This window comes from Channa argus, chromosome 20 (genome assembly GCF_033026475.1).
Source record: "Channa argus isolate prfri chromosome 20, Channa argus male v1.0, whole genome shotgun sequence".
Lineage (NCBI taxonomy): Eukaryota > Metazoa > Chordata > Actinopteri > Anabantiformes > Channidae > Channa > Channa argus.
This window is the reverse complement of record NC_090216.1, coordinates 18,567,982-18,587,401: the sequence shown is the minus strand read 5'-3', so window position 1 is coordinate 18,587,401 and position 19,420 is coordinate 18,567,982. Positions and strand designations below refer to the sequence as shown.

At 38.7% G+C, this 19,420-nt stretch overlaps 1 protein-coding gene across 1 annotated transcript; it reads left to right on the top strand.

The window, feature by feature from the left end:
• The first annotated feature begins 219 nt into the window (after positions 1–219).
• Positions 220–18,392, top strand: LOC137106044 (ras-related protein Rab-37-like). Its single transcript, XM_067489049.1, has 9 exons — positions 220–577; positions 12,252–12,362; positions 13,437–13,478; positions 13,598–13,664; positions 13,811–13,863; positions 14,076–14,141; positions 14,381–14,437; positions 14,620–14,696; positions 15,218–18,392. The coding sequence occupies exons 1-9, from the start codon at positions 422–424 to the stop codon at positions 15,321–15,323; spliced, it is 735 nt and encodes a 244-aa protein (XP_067345150.1). The 5' UTR covers positions 220–421; the 3' UTR covers positions 15,324–18,392.
• Positions 18,393–19,420: the final 1,028 nt, after the last annotated feature.

The window sequence follows — 19,420 nt, the reverse complement described above, 5'->3', positions numbered from 1 at the left end:
AAGCAAGTTAAAAATCATTGAAGACGGTCTGACGTACACACTCAGAGGTCAGTCCATGAATGCAGCCTCAACTTTTCTCCTCATTTTTCTTAACATCTCCCCCCATGTCTCCCTCCACACAAGCTGTCTCTCTGCAAACTTCACATCCTCTGCTCGTCTTCCTCCATCATCGTGGCGTGTGACGCGTTGTGGATGAGTGATCACTGAAGTGATGTAGGCACATGTATCGGAGACTGTGATTCACGGCACAAGGAGGAGCCTGTTGAGGAGCGTGAAGCGCTCAGAGGACAATGTTTGCGTGGGAGGAGTGGATGCGCGGACAGAAAGACGCAGAGAGACGGAGTCGTGTGGTTGAGTTTGTCACTTTTTATTCTCCTCACCGGCTCCTCCGTGGTAAACGCGCGCAGTGGAGGGCGACAGCATGGAGCGGATGGAGTCGATGGAGCCGATCTCGGCGTACTACACCACGGCTTATCCGGAGATTCAACCCGATAGCGGTTACGTATCCAGGGAAACCACCGACAACCAAGCAAAGACTCCCCCAGCCCCGTCATATGATGAGGAATTAGTGCATAAGGTATGAAGATATGGTTGATGCAACATTTGTGCGGTATAGATACGGTTAATTTGAGCTTTGTAAACTGAGCCAGCTGCTCAGCTCCATACACATCACTGTGAAATCTTATTTTAATGTTGATGGCTTGTCCCTGAAGCCCAACGTCCTCCTGTCTTTGCCCTCTCCGTGGTGCTGATCTTCATGTGGATGCAGCTTTCTAGTTGGTCAGCATCCAGACCTGTTAGTCAGATAAGACACACGGTTCCCCCTGTTGCTGCTCTTCTCTAATGAGCTGCCTCGTAGTTGCTGCTTCAGAGGGGAATACGGCTTTAGAAAGGGGGCACTGTCGAATTAAATCTTGTTGGGTAGTGAATTCCTCAATCCCGTATTCATTACTATCTGTTTTTAAATGAGCATTTGGGTAAAATTACAGGTGTGGGGCAAGAGGGAGGGCTAGGGGTGTTACAACCCTCTCAAAAAATGTGATTGGCTGCCTCTAGTGCCCTTATGCCCAAAGGTAGTAGGCACTTGGCTCAGAGTTATAAATAAATGTGGTACCTCAAGAAAAGGGAGAACTATGGAAAATGACAATGGTCAATATAAAGACTTTATTAGAGTTCAATTTTTTTCAGAATTCTGAAAGAAAAAACTGAAGGAAAAAAACGGTGTGTATGCCTCCAATTTTACTGGAGTTTCTTTTCCCTCAAAGCTTTGGTTTAAATTCAAGTGTGTAAACTGTATTCACTTTTTTAACTAATATGCAGTGGAGCATGCACCATCGTTTGGTGTCTGGTTCCCCCCCCCCCCCCATTAAACATGTTTAAGATGTGCACCCAGATGGAAAAAGAAGAATGGTCTGTAGAAGACAAGCAGCACAGTATGGACTAATGTTTCACATAGACTGTAAACATTTTAATATATGGTCACTTCAGCAAACATTCAGGTCCAGACTGACATTTTGTAGTCAGTCTACATAAAATGAGAAATAATGGCAAAATTTGACATTTTTGCAAAATAGTGTTGAAATTGAAAACCAACAGGTGGACTGTAGTCAAGAGATGGACAAAAAACAACAACACACAATAGTATTAACAAAGTTACAAAGACATTTAAATTTAAGAGCAGAAGTGGAATTTACATATATTATATTAACGTATTCTCTCTGCATTTCAGCCGTGTCAAATGTGCAAAAGTGAATAACAGGTCCGTTGTGTCTTTTGACCTGTGCTACGAACAAAGAGAAAAGAGAAACTTATCTTGGGCTCCAGGGAACTTTCATTTTTTATTATGAAGGTGTATTACAGGAATAGCTTCCAGTTCTGTGTGAGAGAGCTGCATCGTTTAAGGCTTGAGTTTTTAAATATTTGCCCTTTATATCCCGGTGTCATACTTTTTAAATATATGTCAGCAACACTCTGATACTATCTCACATTCAGTTGTTTTATAAAGTGAATGTAACAGTTGGATAATTACATCAAATTGAAGCAATTTCCCATTTTCATCATAGTGTTAATTACAATTAAAAGAAAATATTAATGTAGGAATGTCCCGATACCACTTTTTCCCAGACTGTCAGTCAGATGGTTCCTCTCCTCCTTAGCATGAAGGACACAGCGTCCACGGTTTCACAAAAGAATTTTCGAATTTTGATTCCTCAGATCACAGTCCATTTTAAATGAGGTTCAGGAAAGGATGTGGTGTTTCTGGATCTTGTTTATATATGGTTGATTCTTTGGATGGTCAAGTTTTACCTTTCAATTGTGGATGCAGAGATAAACTGTGTTTTACTTTGTTTTTTAGCAGTGTTCCTGAGCCCATCTAGTTTTCCCACTCCAGAATTATGTCGGTTTTTAATGCAGTGCTGCCTGAGGGACCTGAGGGCTGCAGTGGAGAGGATGGTACCAGAATGTGGCTGGCTAAGTCAGGAAAGTCAGAAAGTCAAAGTTTAGTAATTTCTTAAATGAATAAACTTTATTAGTTAGCTGTGGTGCTACACACACACACTCTGCCCTCTCCTGTCCCCTAAAGTGCATGAAACCTCTCCACCACCTGTTTCACCATCAACTGTGAAGATGATTATCCATTATCGAAGTGTCTGTGGGGGGCAGCTTCTGGGGATTCAGCCCCTAATGTTTTCTCAAATCATTCTCAAAAACTTTGTGTCAAATTTCAGTCTTTCTGACTCTAATGAAAAAAATAAAAATAAGTGAATATTATTTATTAGTATGATGTTACTTTAGATTGTTTTGCTATTATGAACATGATGAATTTGATTTATGACATAAGTTAAACTTATTTTACAGTGTTACTGTCCTGACATTAAGTTAAGCTAACTTAGATTATGTCAGGTAATGAAAAATGAGCATCAAAGTTATGTATTAGTAAGATGGGGACTCATTGTCTTTTTACAAATTTATGAGATTCATTAACCAAATTTTGTTTTGCTTGTCTGACTCACATAAACCTGCAGCCCAAGTCCTTTCAAATACATTTGTATTAATCAGCTCAAAATCACAAACTTTGCTTCTAGGGGCTTCACAGTCTGTAAAACAGTGACACTCAGTCCCTCCATGCTTTTCCAGGTGCTGTTATTTGAGGGTTGGGCTCAGCCCCGAATGGTTATAATATGTGGTTCCAATTGCTACAGTTTGGAATTCAATATTCCGTTTGTATAAATATAGAGCTTCATATAGAGCTTCAGTGTCCTCATGCCCCTGTCACTTAGTCTATACTCTGATGGTGTGCAGCAAAGCTTTCGAGTTCTCCATATCTATGATTGTCCTATTAGCTGCATTAACAGCTGCTGCAGCCGTCTAAGTTACTGCTGGCATACACTCTAGCTCCTGCACGACCATAAAGAGGATAAGTGGTTATTTTTGCATTTATGCTGTATGTGCATGCACACATATTTATAAAAGTAATTATTTTTTGGTGTACATGCAGTTTCAATGTTTGTGCAGACACATATGCCAAGTCCAAGTTCTCCAACCTTAACGCCTAATAAGATAGTTTGTTCATACCCTCTTATGACCATCAGGACTGTTTGTGTTTGTTGCTCCAGTGCAAGTAGGGAGGCAGATGTGTGTTGCAATTGCAGCAAATTAGTGGCTGCCCTGTGTTACAGCGGCACCGAAATGGCCGCTGGTTTGACACAATGTTTTGCCCTAAATAGTCACAAACACTGGATCAGTCTGCAAACATCGAAATGGGAGTTAGGCAGAACAACATCTTAGGTTTAGGCATGAAGAAAGATAGTTAGGAATTGTCATAAAAAGTTGTGGTTTGCCTAAATAATCGCTTCTTTAGTGTCACATTAGCAGTAGCTATATTATTATAGGTAACATGACTCAAACTCATCAGGCTCTGTTTTCCTACAGCCACAAAGACAGCGATTTGCTAAAACACAGGTGTTTTGCAATTTATTCTCAGCGATAGTCTATACACTTCATGGTTTCACCTGCTTTTGCAATTTCCTGATTTTATTGTGTTAGCGTGAGAGAAGAGTTATGGCTTATGCTTATTAGTGGTGCAGTGTAATTTTGATGCTGATTTTAGACGCAATTAGCATTTGCAATACGACCTTCTCAGATCCCCTATTATCGCAAATGCAGAAGTAATGCAATTATTGTGCCATCACATGTCACTGACGTGCACAGACATCTCCTGAATAAAAAAAAACTTGCATTTGCTGTGTTGTTTAATAAACTCCTAATACATTTCTGCATGAAAATTGTTAACAATTGCGAACAATATCATAGTTTCTTTATCACGTGACTCCAAGTACAAAAGAACTGTCATTACCGCTGTTCTGTGTGACTCAAATTGACTTGTACTATGTTGCATCCTTTCTCCGAAGTTGAAGACATGCATTTATCACACAGCAGCCTCTAATTTGTTTGAGAGTCAGGGCATAATTGTGGCACAGCATGTTGACTTCAATATGAACCTCTCTGCAAACAGTCACAGGATTGCTCTGTATCAAGGTACAGTAATTAGCTGTTGTAACTGTTTCTTACAACAAGCCAAGAAATCTCAGAGAAGAAATGTATAGGTGCAGTTTGCAGACCAGCGAAGCTCGATATGAACCAATCTAATTATCTCTAAATCAATCTCGGCCCAACTTGACCTGTTATCTGACCTGTTATTAAATGTAAGCTCACAGGGACAAACCTAGCACACAGGATACTTTCAGGAGATGCAACAATATGAAGTATTGAATCATAAAACAAGTATTAAAGCATGGTGGAAGTGCATGCAGAGGCAGGAATACATCCATCATTTCAGTGATAAAGATAGTCTTGTTTTTCCATCGACAATGTGCATTTGAGAATCTAAATAATGTAAAGGAGAAGATAACTTTGAATAATGTTTCACGTGACTTTACCAATTGTACATTATATCCAGCCTGCTGCATCAACTCACATCAGCTGCCTGTTAATTCTTTCTTTGCCAGCATATTCATGGAAATGTAGTTTTGTGTACTTTTGTTCATTTTCAAATTTCCCAGAGAACTTTCTTTTACAGACTTCAGACTCTCTCCCTTAGTTAAAGGGGATGAGAGGAGCTGATGGGATTGGCCATTACTGCCCCCACTTCACTTGCTCATAATGCACTCTTCCAAATAATAATGTATTCCATCCGTCTTCCACATTCCACTTGCAATGCCTCACTGTGCCCAGTATGTGCTGACACTTTTGCTCATGAAAACTGAAAAAGATCTTTGTGCATGGCCTTAATGCCTTCTACTGGTTAGTGTAGGCTTGGTTTGGACTGTTTCCTTGTTTCTGGTAAATCCACCCCCATGGTCTTCTGTTGGAGAGCCCTGTGCTTTGTTGACTCATCCATCCAGCCTAACCGCGTCTTGACAAACTCTAAAATAGCTGTTGCCAAATAGTAATATCTTCTAGAAAATTGGGGATTTGTTGACAACCTGATGATGCAGTTGATCCTTTATCACCAGCTATATCCAGTAAGTTTGTGTTACACCAGATTTTTCTAAGCTTGTTCTCTCTGGCAACTGTGGCACAGATGGTAGAGCGGTCGCCACCAATGCCACAGTTGTTGGTTCAATCCCTGGCTCCTCCAGTCACATGTCAAAGTGTCCTTGAGCAAGATACTGAACCACAACTTAGTTGCTTCTGGTGTGTGTTAGCCAGCTGCAGTGTGTGAATGGGTGAATGAGAGGCAGTGTAAAGCGCTTTGAGTACCAGTAGCTAGAAAAGCGCTGTATAAGTGAAGACCATTTTTCTTGGCATTTTTATATTTTATTTAAAATAGTTTTTTTATTACTTTTATCTATATTTTTATCTAAATAATTTATGTTATTGTGTTATCATTTTTCATTGATTATAATTTTTATTTAGTTTTATCTTTAATTTATCCCGGCTATATGTCGAAGTGTCTCTGGGCAGGACACTGAACCCCTAACAGCCCATTCCCATCCCCAGCTGTGCTTGGGGAGGCTTACGTCAGGAAGGGCATCCGGCGTAAAAACTGTGCCAAATCAACATGCAGACAATGATCCACTGTGGCGACACTGAACTCACAGGATAAACCGATAAGTTTGATTTATTCAATAATTATCGATGAATAGTAAATTGTCATATTTGTTTAGTAATACCTGATTCCTAATATTTTAGGTGGAATCTCCATATTATATAATTTATTACTGGTCGAGGCAGATGGTCGTCCACCCTGAGCCTGGTTCTGCTGGAGGTTTCTTCCATTAAAGGGAGTTTTTCCTCTCCACTGTTGCCTATGGCTTGTTCCAGGGGGAATTGTTGGGTTCTCTCTATACATCTTTATAATCTTGACTTTATTCTGTAAAGTGCCCTGAGATGACTTTGTTGTGAATTGGCGCTATATAAATAAAGTTGAATTGAATTACTGATGGTTGTTGGATTATTATAGACTGGCGACATTTCCAAGGTGTGGTGTCATTTTGACTAATAACAACAGGGATTGGGTCGAGCCCAACTGTAACCCTTTACAACAACAGTGTGGATGGATGATGATTGATGGAGGTTATTTATTTCAAAATTTTGAGTGTGACTAATTTCCATCTGTTTATGAGTTTCGTCATTTTCCAAAAAAGCTTTGCATCACAATACATATAACTATCATTATATGATAGTATCGGGTGAATAAGAATTCCATTCCAGATTTGTCGCTCTGACATACTGTTAAGGGATTCCACATGTCATGTTTATTACTTTTTTATTAGCTCCTTTCTTAGAACAGCAAACAGGAAGAAGGGGAATTTCACTAGCACTTAACAATATGTTTATTGGTCCCTGAGATGATACAATCTAATTCTCTCTCTTCTTTATTCCTCATCCACACTACAATAACAGTATAATGTACAATATACTGTACATTATCCACGTCTCATTTCCAAATGCCCGTGGTGCTTTCACCTAATTGACTAGAATTTCCAGTGGGCTCGTTTTCACATCAACATATGCATGTACGATCCTTTTCTCACAAACATAAGCATTATGTTACACACTCTCAGTGATTCCCAGTAAACAGGAAACGGATAAGAAACAAAAGATATTTGATATATTATTCTTAAAGGATGTTTTGGGTTCCTATGTCCTGCTAGATGAAGATTATGTAACCAACCAATCAGGGCTTCACAATGTGACATCGATATTTAGGAGGTGAATGTAACACTGTTCTTAACAGTTTTCTACATACGTGTCTCTCCACAGGAGCAGAATTCCAGCTGGACTTTACTCTGATCTTAAAACCACCTCACTTGTTATGTCCAAAACTTTCAGACTAAACCTTTAAGGCCTGTTGGTGACTCATAACTCATAAGGCATCTTGTTCAAATGACATATTAATATCAGCAGCATGACTTTGAAACATAAATCTCCCTTCACAACACAGCAGACGCTCATCTGCCCAACTCCCAAATCCTGTATTTAAGAAGAGAAAGAACAGCTTGGCTGTGTCTCACTCACTGTGTTGGTCACAGTTGGAGACATTCATTGTGGAGGTGGTGTATACCTCAGTGTGACTTTTCTAAGTGGGCAATAAATGAAAGACCAGCCTGTAGGAGGTGAAGGATTGATTGATGGCACTGCTGATGCTTCTGAGTGTGGCTTTTCATTCATTTCATTGTCTTGAAGGTTATCTCCTCCAGCTTGTGAGTCACACTTCAGTACTTGCCAAGCTCTGTTAAAAGACAATATTATTTGCACTACTTGGAAGTAGAAATGTCCACTGTGACGCAAATGCTGACTCACAACTCCAAATTATACAATGCCTGTGAGGACTCAACCAGAAAACACTTTTGAATGCTGTGACCACAACATTCAGCAGTAAGTCAAAAAAGGTTTTTGAAAACACTTTAGAATCGCCATTTATATATTTAAATCTATCTGGTAATATGTGGCGAATCTTTTACAACCACCAGGTAACCCCTCAGGGGGCCCCTAGGAGTGGTCTTTCTGGTTGTCTGTCTAACAAGCCTGTTCAGGTCAAAAGTGACCACTCTGCAGGATATAACTCTCTTATTAGAAGCTATTAGGATAAGTAGTGAAGCAAGTCAAACTAAGAAGGAAGTCCTGTTGACATGAATCAACTTCCAGACAATCTCACAGAGTTTGGACATTGATCAGTCCTTAGTTAGACAAACTGTCTATATGTCAGTCCCTCCAGGAATTCAAAATGTTTCATTCCCATGTGTGGGTTTACAATTTTTAAAAAGTTCAAAAGACATTGTAACGTGCATCACACTTTTTTAGACAGGCTGCCCCAAAGTGGGACATTTTAATTAAATTCAATTCGATTCAACTTTATTTATATAGCGTCAATTTACAACAAAGTCATCTCAGGGCACTTTAACAGTCCCCCAGCAGTCTAAGCCTATTGCAGCATAACTATAACTAACTATAAGCTTTATTAAAGAGGAAGGTTTTGAGCCTAGACTTAAAAGTAGAGATGGTGTCTGCTTCCCGAATCTAAACTGGGAGCTGGTTCCACAGGAGAGGAGCTTGATAGCTAAAGGCTCTACTTTCCATTCTACCTTTGGAAATTCTGGGAACCACAAGTAGGCCTGCATTCTGAGAGCGAAGTGGTCTACTGGGATTATATGGTGCTATGAGGTCTTCTATATATGATGGAGCCTGACCATTCAGAGCTTTATATGTAAGAAGCAGGGTTTTAAATTCTATTCTAAATTTAATGGGAAGCCAATGGAGAGAAGCTAGTGAAGGTGAAATATGATCTCTCTTGCTAGTTCCAGTCAGCAGTCTTGCTGCAGCATTTTGGATTAATTGCAGGCTCTTTAGGGAGTTACTGGGGCATCCTGAAAGTAAGGAATTACAGTAGTCCAACCTAGAAGTAACAAATGCATGGACCAGTTTTTCGGCATCACTTTGAGACAGGATGCTCCTAATTTTGGCAATGTTCCGTAGGTGGAAGAAGGCTGTTCTAGAGATTTGTTTTATATGTGAGTTAAAGGACAAATCCTGGTCAAAAATAACTCCAAGGTTCCTTGCAGTAGTACTGGAGGCCAGACTTATGCCATCTAGAGTAACAATATGGTTGGACATCATATCTCTGAGATTTTTGGGCCCAAATACTATGACTTCAGTTTTGTCTGAGTTTAGAAAGGGAAACATTGTGTGACATCCAGGCCTTTATGTCTTGTAGGCTTGAAGCTTTATTAACTGATTATTTTCATCTGGTTCCATAGATAAATATAGCTGGGTATCATCAGCATAGCAGTGGAAATTTATGGAGTGTTTTCTAATAATGTTGCCTAAAGGAGACATATATAAAGTATTGATCATAAAACAGAGCCTTGTGGAACTCCATAGCTAACCTTTGTGTGCATGGAGGATTCATCATTAACATGAACAAATTGAAATCTATCAGATAAATAAGATTTAAACCAACCTAGTGCAGTTCCTTTAATCCCAATTTCATGTTCCAGTCTCTGTAATAAAATGTTGTGATCAATGGTATCAAATGCAGCACTAAGATCTAACAGAACAAGTATAGAGATGAGTCCATTATCTGAGGCCATGAGATTGTTGGTGACTTTTACCAGTGCTGTTTCTGTACTATGATGAACTCTAAATCCTGACTGAAAGTCTTCATACAAATTATTCCTATGAAGGTGATCACATAATTGTTTTGCAACTACTTTTTCAATTATTTTAGAAATAAAGGGGAGATTAGATATTGGTCTGTAATTGGCTAAAACACCTGGGTCAAGACAGGGTTTTTTAAGTAATGGTTTAATTACAGCTACCTTATAGGCCTGTGGTACATAGTCTGCTTCTAAAAATAGATTTATGATATCTAATATGAACGTATCTATTAAGGGTAAAGCTTCCTTGAGCAGCTTAGTTGGAATAGGGTCTAGCAGACAGGTTGTTGGTTTAGATGAGGTAATAATTGAAGTTAGCTCAGAGAGATCTATGGGTAAAAAGCAGTCTAACAGGGATTGGGGCCTTATCGATGATTCTAGCACTGCTGTACATGAAGATCTATCTGTAATATTTGGGGGGAGGATCTGGTGAATTCTTTCTCTAATAGCTACAATTATATTCATAAAGAAGCTCATGAAGTCATTGCTGCTCAGAGTTAAGGGAAAACTAGGCTCAACAGAACTATGGCTCTTAGTCAGCCTGGCTACAGTGCTGAACAGAAACCGGGGGTTGTTCTTGTTTTCTTCTATTAATGATGAATAATATGTTGTTCTGGCATCACTGAGAGCTTTTTTATACATTTTTAAACTATTTTTCCAGGCTAAATGAGATTCTTCTAACTTTCTGGAACGCCACTTCCTTTCTAACTTTCGTGTTGCCTGTTTTAAGTTGCGTGTTTGTGAACTATACCATGGAGATCGCCTCTGCTGGTTTACTTCCTTCTTTTTTAGAGGGGCAACACTATCGAGTTTTGTACGTAGTGAGGCTGCAGAATTGTCAACAAGATAATCTATTTGTGCAGGAGTAACATTAAGGAGACTACTTTTAATTGTATTGACAAATGGTGAAGCAAATGATGAAAGAATAATTTCTTTAAATTTGTTGACAGCTTTTTCACTTAAGCATCTGCTATAGTGGAATTTTTCCCTAACTGCTATATAGTCCGTTATTGTAAATTCAAATGTTAATAAAAAATGGTCAGACAGAAGAGAGTCATGAGGAAATATGGTTAAATTATCCGCTTCAATTCCATATGTAAGGACAAGGTCTAACATGTGACTAAAACAGTGAGTGGGTTTATTTACATTTTGAGAAAAACCAATTGAATCTAATAATGAATTAAACGCAGTGCTCAGGCAGTTACTGTCAGCATCTACATGAATGTTAAAGTCACCCACTATAATGACTTTATCTGTACTAAGCACTAAATCAGCTAGAAAATCAGAAAATTCAATCAAAAACTCTGAATAAGGGACTGGAGGATGGTACACGATAACAAATAATAGTGGTTTTTGAGTTTTCCAGTTTGGGTTTGAAAGGTTAGGAATAAGGCTCTTTAATGAGTTATAACTATGGGCTGCAACAATCACCAAAAAGGTCCAGAAAATCCTAGAAGGACTTACACTGCACTACATTTCTAGAAGTGGGCACCAAACTAAGAAATCTAATGTCTAAAGGCTTTAGACAAAATGTTTCAACAAGGTAAAAAGAAAAAACAACCAAATTACAGCTGAAGGAGTCACTGAACCTGGTTAATATCTCAGTTTAAATCTGCCTTGAATATGTTGCTTCATGTTTTAGGGACAGGCCCCATGGTGGTGGAGTGGTTAGTGCTGCCCCCTCACAGCTAGAAGGTTGCGGGTTTGCAACGCAGGAGCTTTACTGTGTGGAGTTTGCACTTTCTCCCTGTGCTTGTGTGGGCCCCCTTTGGGCATCTCGGGTTAATTGGTGACTTTAAATTGCCCTTAGCTGTAAATGGTTGTCCATTCGTGTATGTCTATCTGTGTTGGCCCTAAAAGACCCAGGCCCTGGAGACCTGTCCAGGGTATACCATGCATCTTGTCCAGTGACAGCTGGGATAAGCTCCAGCCCCCCACAACCCTGAACAGGATAAGAAGTAACAGATAATAGATTGATTGATGTTTCAGGGGCAATAATCTCACCACAGAAGAAAGTGCTGTTTTCCATTAAACAAAAAAACCTTGCTGCTCAACCATAGGAGTTGACACTCTATTAATACTCCACTCCACCACTGAGAAAATGTTTTGGATATTCCTTAAACTAAAACTTGACAGACATAGTGAATTCTTATTAATTATGTATGATGTGTTAACTCACAGTACATTTTTTAATGGGCCTTGCTGTTTTGTCAGAACCTCTGTCTTCCCTGCTCACACTGTACAGTACATCGAACAACAATCCTTCAGGCAAGAATTTACTGATTCTATAATCAGTTGGGCAAGAACAAAAAGATACAGTATAAAACAACCTCCAAGATATAGTTGGAGGATGGATTTTTTACATCCTAACAAGAACAAATCTCACAGAGAAAAGCTGAGAAAAAGAGTATATTTTTCCACGAGGCCATTTGTGTTTGTTTTTTAATATTTAAAACAAGATAATTTCAAAGGTTTCAAATTTGTTTTTTCCTATTCAAACCTCATCAAAAATTACTGTATAAAGATTGTAATGTAAGTCCTCTGATTCTTGTTGCTGGTAACTATGTCATTGTGTGTGTTTTGTTGCAGACAATCCTGGTTGGAGACAGTGGAGTTGGAAAGACGTCTCTGCTGGTGCAGTTCGATCAGGGCAAGTTCATCCCCGGCTCCTTCTCTGCTACAGTGGGCATTGGATTCACGGTGTGTGTGTGTGTGTGTGTGTGTGTGTGTGTGTGTGTGTGCAATTTGTGTGTTTGTATCTCGTCCATTAATTTACGATACATTTCTAGTATACAGCCATGCAGCTTTGGGCCCAGTTTGTGAGATGTGTCAGATATCTGCCTCATTAAGATCAAAATAGAATTTGTTTATGGTTGTCAAACAAAAATGCTTTTCAGAAGCAGCTTACATCATTTTTTGAGCAAGTCAGGGAACTGAAATGTTTACATCACTTAGGAAACAGAAGTACTCTGTCACTGTGATTTAATGAGACATCAGAACTACCAGAGATAAATGTGTGCGCTTAGGACACAAAAGTCTGACACAAACATAAAATAGTTTGGACCACTCAGAAAGAAAAATCCATCTTTTTAGTCAGATTTATGAAGCCATGTGCGCCAGGTTTTATTTTATAAATAATCGTTGTGGAATATGGTTCAAGTGCCCTTGTTCATTATAAATGCATATAGAAACATCCTTAAACATGGGTGTGATGGTAGTCTCACATTTTTCTATGCCTGTAGAAAACCTCATCTGCAGCTTGCACGAACTATACACATTCTCATTGCACTTGCTTCTCAGCTTATGCAGTAAGTGGGAACAAGTGCGTGCATAGTTTTGTCCCTGGTGTCTTGATTTGCATCAGTGGCTAATAACAAGTGAGAGCTTTTACCACATGTGTGATGGCAGAGCCTCGTCCTCACAGTGAAGTGAAAATACACACAAATACAGGTGGTGAACTGCAGTAGCTACAGCATGAATGTCATGTCTCTGTTGAGGAGCAGTTTGAACTTCAGAAAAAGAGCTGAAAACAGTGTGGATGGTGACATCTAATGCATTCAAATAGCTTTTTTCAATTTGTGGGAAGCCAGCCATTGCTTCCTTTACAGGTCAGTACTGTTTGCTTTTAATGGATGTTGAACTTGATTGAATACACCCCTGCAAATACATTCACTGACTGCAGTGATTAAATTGAAATGAATTAATTAATATCTTATTTATTTATTTATTTATTTATTTATTTATTTATTTATTATCTGTTTCTTCTTCTCTCAGAATAAAGTCGTGACTGTGGATGGTGTTAAGGTCAAACTACAGGTCAGTAAAGGAAACCTTAAATGGGCTTTAACAGTAGGAGCGATGGTAATTACTATATTTAACCAAGTGGATGGAGGCCACATCACTATGCACAGATTGTTTCTCCTGGTCTCTTTCAGATTTGGGATACAGCAGGACAGGAGAGGTTCAGAAGTGTGACACATGCATATTACAGAGATGCACACGGTGAGGCAGAAACGCTGTAATCACTGAGTTGTGCATTTGTACTTTTTATCCAGAAATCATGCTGTTATGTAGAGATTACAAATATTACAAATTACAATTGCAAATTCTATGTTCATTTCTTATTTTCGTTGCTTCTCTTTTTAAAGCTTTACTCCTTCTGTATGACATCACCAGCAAATCATCATTTGACAACATTACGGTAAGTCTGTGATATGTCTACAGCCTGGAACGATAAGGAAAGTAGGCTTCTTAGATGGGGAAAAGGCCTTTACCAAGAATTAGGCAACAGAGAGATGACACTGACCAATCAATTGTTAATTGTGTATAAGATTTTAGCCTGATGTGAACACACTCTCTATTTTGTTGTACCATGTATTGACTATTTGTGTCTGTCCTTCTTTGTTGTTCCAGGCATGGTTAACAGAGATCCATGAGTATGCTCAAAGTGATGTAGTCATCATGTTGCTCGGCAACAAGGTGAGAGAAAACTGTTTCAGAAGCTCAGCGAGGGAAGGAACATGTGTTAAAAAGATAAAGGAGAGTGTGATCTTTGATAACCTGACAGAAAACTGGCTTTTCATAATAGGAGATATTACAGTGTGTGCCAGTTTGTTTTGGAGCTTTTAAATCTTGGAATATGCAATATGCAAATACATTGAATTTATTCAGACTTCAACATTTGATTGAATATCTAATGTTGTGAATGTCTCGGCCAGGGTGACATGAGCAGCGAAAGAGCGATCAGGAGAGATGAAGGAGAGAGACTGGCCAGAGTGAGTAGGCTATTTCAATACCTATAGCTGTTGTGTATTTAACGAGCACAGTGCACAGTACATGTATGATCTTACATCATAACCCCAAATTATCCACAAACACAAAATATTCTATGTTCAAAAGATTACACATTTGATTGCATAAGATTGTTCACTGTTGTTTCTCCTCTTCACGGCCTCAGGAGTATACAGTTCCCTTCATGGAAACAAGTGCCAAGACTGGAGTGAATGTAGAACTGGCCTTCACTGCTGTGGCCAAGTATTTAACAATCTGCATTCAATGACACTGTTAAAAACACACAGCACACACTGCTTTATCATCAGCAAACCACGGCCCTCACTCATCTATTGACTGTGGTGTCCTTCATAGAAGTCTAGAAGAGTTTAGAAGATCACATGTTGACTAATAATATCTCTGAACCTTCCTAAAAAATGTAGATGGTGTCATCTGGGGGGATTCTGTGAAATAAATCAATTGAGTGGCTTATGGTGAAATAAAGATAATCTCTATACTCAAATGGCACAATTAGATACATTTTCCTTATGAAGTATTAAATCAATGAATATATCATGCACTAACACCACCTTGTGGCTGAAACCTAGAATTTGCATTTGTCCTTAAATCCTTAATATTTAAGTAATTAAACACAATCCAATGAGCAACTTTTTGAAAACTTGTTTAAGCATATTTCATACCCGAACAGTACTTACAACACCAATACTGAAACAATCCATCCGAACTGTTTTAAAAACTGTGTGCTGTCTGCTTCTTTTCTCCAGGGAGTTGAAGCACCGAGCTGTCCAGCACCCAAATGAACCCAAGTTCCAGATCCATGAATACATCGAATCACAGAAGGAGAAATCAGGCTGCTGCAGCTACTTCTAAAGTCTTGTGTCCTGGGTCCTCCCACCACTCTGGGTGAACAGACTGTCCAAAAGACACTGAGAACTACTGAGTGAGAACAAGGGTATAACTCACTGCTGCTCCTAAAATATTCTGCTGCCATTCATTCACATGTAGATCTGTGGGGCCATGTAAGGATAAATCATGTTACAGACTCAAACTAATTGTTAACAGTATATTAAAATATATTAAATTGAAATTAAGTTTATAGCTTTATGCTATTTACTACTATGTGTGTGTTAAAGCTACACCTAAGTTAGCACTAGTATTAGACTCAGAATCAATCCATTCCGCTACGTCCAGTCCTCCATCCCCCTGCTATGCTGTGCACTTCTATCGTCTGCTACACTCCACCACACTCTGCACAACCCTTCAGGAATTATCAAACTACAAGAAAGAAAAATGCTACAAGACTTGCTAATCAAGTGGAGCCCCTGGGAGTTTTGATGGGTAAATACAGTGCAGACCACTACAGAACACACAGGACAAGACAGTGTGAGCCCCTCCTAACATATCCCACCACAGTTAACAGAACAGCAACAGCAGCGACATTTCCACTAATGTTCACAGTGCCATTGCAGACATATTAAGCAGCTATAAGGATTCATATTTCTGCAGATATCTGATTAAAAGTACAGTATTTGACAAGTAGATGAGCCGTACTAGATAGATAGATAGTTTTAAGATCCCCAACATGTCAACCTGATTCTTCTTGGTATTGATTACCAAGAAGTTTTTGAGATATTTCAGCAGCATCTAAAACTGTAATCCTCATTGTAGCACTAAAAACTTTAAAACATCACAAAAATTATTACAAGTCTGCCTCTGATGATGATAAATTTTAATCTGTCCAATAGTTATTGACATACAGCATGGATCACTGTGGTGGATGAACCAATAGACCAACACTGCAAAAAATTCTGCAACTATTTTTTGTGTGTACAGGAACTGTGGCCGGCTGCAATTCACCAAAATGTTGTGCACCGTATTACACCAGAGCTCTGCTGGCTGCCTGCTGCCTCTAGCTGTATAGTTACCATCACTTATAAAAGCTGAACCAATCTTCTCACCTAGTGCTCAACATTACTACAAATTTTCCTATTTTTCAAAATGTCAGAATCTAATTTTAAAGAAAATACATGTGCGTACTTAATGCTTTTCTATAGGTGATTTTGATTTAGCCGTTCTCTTTGGTCCTGCCTCCTCAAATTAGCACTAAATCACTGCTGAGATGTGACATTGTATAGACACACCCTTTGTCTAAAGTGGAAGATGTTGTTGAACACAGAGTAAGTTGTCAAAGAACAAAATCTGACTAACAGACTACAAGTTTGGTTTGGTTTCCCTTTAAAAAAAACAGCATTGCTGCAACCTTGTGAACCATGCAATCGACCAACAAATCCAGACAAAGGCCATACACTGTGTTATGGATGCAGTTCAAACCAAGCACGGGGCCAGATCCCCTGTCGGTCTGTGACTTCGTCAGCCTGGTTCGTTCTTGACAGACTGTTCTGGTTCAGCAACAGTCAGCTGCTGTTAAATGCTCACTGAGTCACGAAAAGGGACACAGCTGGAAAAAGATTAATGTGCTCTGGGTGCCTGGCAAGGAAGACAACTCTATTTTTGAACAGTCAGAGAAACTCACCCATGTTGAGTCAACAATAAAAAATGTTTTAGTCTTTTGACCAAATTGACCAAACAAGAATATGAGCTGCTGACGTTGATTTGTGGCTGGATTTTCAGTGTCGTCCTTCATTTAGCAAACACCTGTGCTGTACTTGCTAACTGTTTTTGAAATGTTGAGTACATTATTTTCCCCATTTCTGTTATTAACTTAAACAGCCTGATTGTGAACTTAAGTTTAAAGCTCAGTTGCATGTATTCTGGATTGCATGTACCAAATGTGTGCGCACTGCTGGCAGAACATCTTCATATTTGCATAAAGATGAACGTATAAAGAACTAATTGGAATATGCAATCAGATTGTAACTCTCAGGGTTATAGTGTGTTTCAAATTACATCTACTACATTCAAGTTCACATCAATGCATTAAAGCGGCATTTATTTATTTATTTATGCCTGTACATTGTTTGGTGTGAGCAGAAAGTTGCCTATAGAGAATGTGAAGTTGATGCTGTTGAACGTTTGTTTCTCTTGGTTTATTCTGTACTTAGTCAAACAAAACAAAAGGTGTGTATGTCACCTATTATAACCACTATAACATGCTGAGCACATATCTCTAAAGATGGCACCCTTGCAGGATCCCCCTCCCTTTGTTTTCTTTAATCCTAACCAAACTATTTTGGTTGTTTGTATACATCTGGATCTTTGTTAAGCTGCTAAACTCCTATGTAGTGTTTAGCTGAAAGAAGCTCAGGGTCTAGATAACCAAAAGTACAAAAACAAACTAAACTTACCTAAAATAGGGTAAGAGCCGTGCAGCTTAGAGGGAAACTGCAGAGTCTCTGAGGGTTAGTCATTACCAACCAGGAGAGGCCCCTCCAAAAAAAAAGTATAAAAGGGACGATATTGATACATTTTTTAAAAACAACTCTAAACCCTCTTGAACAAAGGAAATAAGCAGTACACCAGTACTGCCCCAAGAAAACCCTAAGTGGGGCCCCTTTTATCTTATTGGAGGACCTGGACTTTTTTGACCGGGGCCCCCGAGAGTCTAGGATTGCCACTGGTGTTGACAATCCTAGATAACTGATAAGCAACTGATAAGCAAAATAAGTGATTAGTTCAGCTTTGAATAACTAATGATGTCACACAATAGCTCAATGTTCAGGATTTACTGTCAGACAAGCAAGTTCATGAACATCTGTTTGACGACAGTATGCAATGCTTTTCTGTAAACGTTTACATATTGCCATTTATTGTATGTTCCGACTCATTTGACCCTTGAGATGCAGTTTGTAATTTTAAATTATGCAGATTGTGGTGATTAAGATTTGTATACACTAAACAGTCGTGTTTGTTGTCTTTGTTAATGTGTTGTATGCTGCATAAAAATTTTATTTTAACTAAGTAAAGTTTACATGAACTGTAGTAACCCACCATGTGGTTTTTAAAGGAGGTAAAAGTGTGAATGTGTGTGGATGTAGGTGTGTGTGGGTGGGGGGAAGCTAGCCTTCACAATAAAAGCAAAATCACCAAACTTAGATTCCAAACTATTTATCTTCGCAAATTGTCCGTCTTCTTTATTCTCAGACAGGTGATTTGATGGTGCAGTTAGCGTCACTTAATTGAAAACCCTCAACCAACATCGTTTCCGTGACAACTGGTTAGCCAAACTTCAAAGGTAAACTTCATAGGCAGTTAATCGATGTCGATTGAATACGTCATCGATACGCTTATACAAATCAATATACCCGACCATCCGATACACAATGACCACAGACACACAGAAGCAGAACAAAATGAGAAAAAACCCTTTGGCTCAGTTATTGTATGCTCTGGCTCATTTGGCCATTGAGATGCACAGTTTTTGATTTTAAATTATTCATCTTGTGGTGATTAGGATTTGTATACACTAAACAGTCGTTTTTGTTGCGCGCGCGTGTGTGTGTATGTGTGTGTGAGGGGCTAAGTTTTACTTCACTCGTGAATCTACGTTTCCTATATAGTGAAGCTACATTTTTCTAAAACTAACAGGAAGCTAGCCTTCACAATAAAAGCATTAGCCCTGAATTTATTCCAAACTATTTACCTTCAGAAATTGTCCATCGCGTTTATTCTCAGGTGATTCGGTGATTTTATGGTGCAGTTAGCGTCATTTAATTTGAGAGAGATACTATTTATTACACTTAACTTCTCTTCTGATGATAAGACAATGTGTGACTTTTATTTGACTAAATTGTGCTAAAAAAAAGTTGGATCGCTTGCTGAATTTCTAAAGAGGGATTTGACAACTATGACTGATTTGGTGTTTGGTCTGACATTATTAAGATTGTTGTAGATTGGTTTTACAGTTTGTCATTGTTGACAATCCACATTCACATTCAAACATTATCTTTTGAATAAAGTCTCTCTCTCTCTCTCTCTCTCTCTCTCTATATATATATATATATATATAT

Coding starts and splice junctions, on each gene's coding strand:
- LOC137106044 (XM_067489049.1), top strand. CDS start 422: ATGGAGCGGATGGAGTCGATGGAGCCGATCTCGGCGTACTACACCACG. Junction 578..12,251: donor ATGAGGAATTAGTGCATAAG/GTATGAAGATAT, acceptor GTTTTGTTGCAG/ACAATCCTGGTTGGAGACAG. Junction 14,438..14,619: donor AAGGAGAGAGACTGGCCAGA/GTGAGTAGGCTA, acceptor TCACGGCCTCAG/GAGTATACAGTTCCCTTCAT.